Source organism: Nestor notabilis, unplaced genomic scaffold (assembly GCF_000696875.1).
Source record: "Nestor notabilis isolate BGI_N333 unplaced genomic scaffold, ASM69687v1 scaffold22641, whole genome shotgun sequence".
Lineage (NCBI taxonomy): Eukaryota > Metazoa > Chordata > Aves > Psittaciformes > Psittacidae > Nestor > Nestor notabilis.
Genome location: NW_009916332.1, coordinates 10,019 through 13,639, shown reverse-complemented (window position 1 = coordinate 13,639; position 3,621 = coordinate 10,019). Strand labels below are relative to the sequence as shown.

The 3,621-nt window shown below is 47.4% G+C and overlaps 1 protein-coding gene across 1 annotated transcript in view; it reads left to right on the top strand.

Annotated features, from left to right (window-relative positions):
- Positions 1–998: 998 nt before the first annotated feature.
- ZMYND19 (zinc finger, MYND-type containing 19) overlaps positions 999–3,621 on the top strand; it is a 7,928-nt gene continuing 5,305 nt past the window's right edge. The window contains exon 1 of the mRNA XM_010024535.1: positions 999–1,116. Coding sequence (XP_010022837.1) covers positions 1,016–1,116 — 101 coding nt within the window. The 5' untranslated portion in view covers positions 999–1,015. The remainder of the gene's footprint in view (positions 1,117–3,621) is intronic.

The following is a 3,621-nucleotide window of genomic DNA, read 5'->3' as shown; positions in this document are numbered from 1 at the left end:
AGATCGCTGCGGGACCGGTGGGAGCGATTTCCAGCGGGAAAAGTTCCGTTTCTTGCTTGAAACGAGCGTTAGTTTAAAACAGATCTATCTTACATAGTTTTAAACGAATTAAGATATATAGTTTAAAACAAATCCATTTTCATATGAAAATAGAATATGTGGTCATTATATTATACTCCTAGATTTATCGTAGAGGTTTTTTTGTTTCATCTTTCCCTGTGTGTCCGTTTTGAGAACAGCTCATTTGTCTGCCCCTGTTTGGGTTGGCAGCCTTTAAACTGCTCACTCCACACAGTCCTGATGAGTAAATCTGCTCCTAGTGTAACTTACTAGAGGCCCAGGAAACCCGTTTTCTCTGACACCTGCTGCAGGTGGATCGTGCCGAGGAAGGAGATCTGGACTGCAGGATCTCCTGTAGCGAAGGGGTTTTGGAGGAGGGACCGTGGTTTGCTCGGTGCCTGCGGTACAGTGGGTGCTTTGGGGCTCCTTGTGGGAGGAGCTGCCAGAAGACTCCACGTCTGTCCGTTCCTCCGTGGTGGTTGCTCACCATAGGCATGTCTATTGCTGCAAGCGCCTGAAATCTGTCTGGTGCTTAGTACAGCTGTTGAGCATCAGGCTGGGGAGGGGACAGAAAAGGGCAGGACCATTCCTCCCACTAGTAACCCCTTGTTAGGATGGTGTAAAGCAACACCAAAACCAAAGCCTTAGAGCCATGATGACACTGTGAAATTCACACCTGAGTAGAGGCTCCCAATCAGGTTGGGGCTGTCCTTTGTCCAGTGGGACATATCCATGCTCAGCCTCCTTTTCCCCCCTTCTCCCCCTTCCTAAACCCCAGTAGTGGAGCCTGTTGTTTCCCCATGGAGGTTTGAAACAACTCAGATTCCACTGAGGTTGAGCAGCCTCAAGGAAACAAGTGCTCAGTGGTTGGTCCTTCCCATCCGCCAGTGGAGCGTGTGCTCTGCTGGGTGGTCATGGGATGTGCTCACAGCCTTTCCCTCTTCCTTAGGCTCGGATGGAGGTTGATGCTGATGGAAATGGTGCTAAAATCTTTGCTTATGCCTTCGACAAGAATCGCGGGAGAGGATCCGGCCGTCTCCTGCACGAGCTGCTCTGGTAGGTGTCTCAGGACAGCTGAAGGCTTTGAGGCTCACGAAGGTGGAGTTCTCTGCCTGTAGTATTTGAAGTGTTTTGCAGGAGGCTTGCAGCTCCACTCGGTTGCAAACCCAGCACGGGCGTGCCCATAGGTGTTACTGGGGTTTGGTTTTGCACCGAGCCCTCAATCAGCTGAGCCTCTAAAAATGTTATACGCAAGGAAAAGAGAGGTGGGTGAGTACTATTCCAGCAGACTGCTCAAATGTGAGAAATGCTGCTACAGCTTCAGTTGGAGGTGGGGAGCTGGGGACTGGCTCCCTTTAATAGGTGAACATTTGAAGTTTGTTTTGCTGTTTCTTTTTCATCTTGTGATAACAGGTACCTGTTATTGGCACCAGTGCCACTGGACAGAGCACTGGAGAGAGACAGAACTAATGATAACTGAAAACTTTGGGGGTTTTTGTTTGGCCTCTTGGAAAACTGCCTGCAAGGATGTTGATGGTGCTTCATATTGCCCAAAGAGGTGGTGGATGCACCATCCCGGGAGACATCCAAGGCCAGGCTGGATGTGGTTCTGGGCAACCTGATCTAGATGAAGGTGTCCCTGCTCATTGCAGGGGGTTGGACTAGATGAGCTTTAAGGTCCCTTCCAACCCAAACTATTCTATGATTCTATATCAGCTGCAGTGTCTTACTGTCCGTATTCGAAGAGTCATTTCTTGGCACCATTTGTAGCTGCCTGTTAGGTTTGAGGCCAGCTTACTTGCTTGTGAGAGATCAGCTCATCTAGTGATCTGAGGTGTTGCTCTCAGTAGGTGTGTTCCTGGTTGTAGGACAGATACAACCTGCTAAAAGAGGAGCTGTTACTGCTTTTGAAAGACTTTTTTTTTTTTTTTTTTTTTTTTTTTTTTTTTTTGAGAAATTATGCACATTTCTTATTCGGTTCCATAAACCATCCTTAGGAGTCCCAGTGCTCAAGGTACAGCTGTGCTCTCGTTACTGTTCCAGGTTACTTTTCATTTCCAGTCTGGTCTCTGTACGAGAGGAAGGAGACAGGAAGAACAGCAGAGACTATTAGTATTATTTGCAATCAGCTCATTAAATATGGATTTTAACCTGCATCTGTTAATGTTTAATCTTGTTGCACATATAACTTTGGTGAAAATGATTATGAAGTTGGCTGCAGTGTGTGGGGTAAGTCACTGTCAGCTCCTAACTGAACCTCAGACAGTAATAATTGTCTGTAAGTGCACTAAACAGCACCTTCACATTATTCCAGCTGGCTGGTACAGGCTGGGTAGGTGATGACAGCTCAGCTCTTTGCTCATTACACTGCCCCATCATTGCCTCTTTGGTTTGTTTTACTTAAATTAGGAAATAACTCTGGTGTGTTCAGTTGGGTAATTCAGACTGTGTCATTCTGCGTGCACTGGGGTGCACAGAGCAGAACTCCATTGGAGAGGCAGAACCATCCCTTTGCGAGGAGGGTCATGCTGAAGGTTTTGGAGCCTTTGAAAGACAAGAGATGGGCAGCTCTGGTCACTGCTGTTTGCAGGGCCAGCCTTGCTTCTTGGGGAAACGAAAAGCAAGTAACTTAAATTACTGCAGGGGTAGGAGGGTAGTATAACTGTTCTCCCCCACAGGTACCCCAGAAAGTCATCTCACTCTGAAAACTCTAACCCAACTGTGTGCTTCTGGTTTAAGGTGAAGGGCTCCGGCACATGTTGGATGCTATTGCTGGCAAAGCAGATTTAAAACCAGTTATTTTTAATTTGGTTAAGCAGGTCTCTATGCTTACTCAGGGAACAGGGAGCTTGTAGCCACCACAGGGACCTTCTCCCATTCCTGCCCCAAAGCCTTTCCTGCTGCCGACTGCTGAGAGTGAACTGCAGCACTAAATGGGCACCAAGATCTGAAAAACACCCACATGTGCTGCAAATCCTCCTTCAGGAAGAACTTCTGCAGCCTCCCTTGTGCTCTGTGTGTCTCACTGGGCTGTCAGCTCTTCCAGAGCAGGGTTTGAATGTCTCTGGGTAGGGACCTGCAAGTAAGTCTGTCGTCTTCTCACCCTGTTCCCTGTATAGAAAGCCCAGCTTGCTGTATTTTGGCTGGGTGCAGTGATGTTCCCTGGGGAACAGCAGCATCAGATTAGTCATAAGTATCACTAACTGCCTGCTCAAAAAGACATCGAAGACCTGATTTCTTTTTAAGAGCACTTACCATTGCACCACGTTAGCCTACTCAGTGCTGGTTCCCAACTTGAGTCGCTGCTGTTTGTACTTGGCACTTCCATCACTGGCCTTGGTTCCTAAGTTAGCTGCTGAAATACTAAAAGAACAGGATCCAGTTAATTCCCTGAAAAGTTTTGGTTTAAGTGTTTTGCCTGGCATCTTGTAGGAACTCGTCGTGCTGAGGGATGTAGACGCTTCAGCTCTACAGAATTTAGCTGTGTTACTGAGCCTGCTGCTTTTCTGTCCCCTTCTCCAAGAATCAAGGGAGATTCTCCCATGAGCCAGATATTCCCTA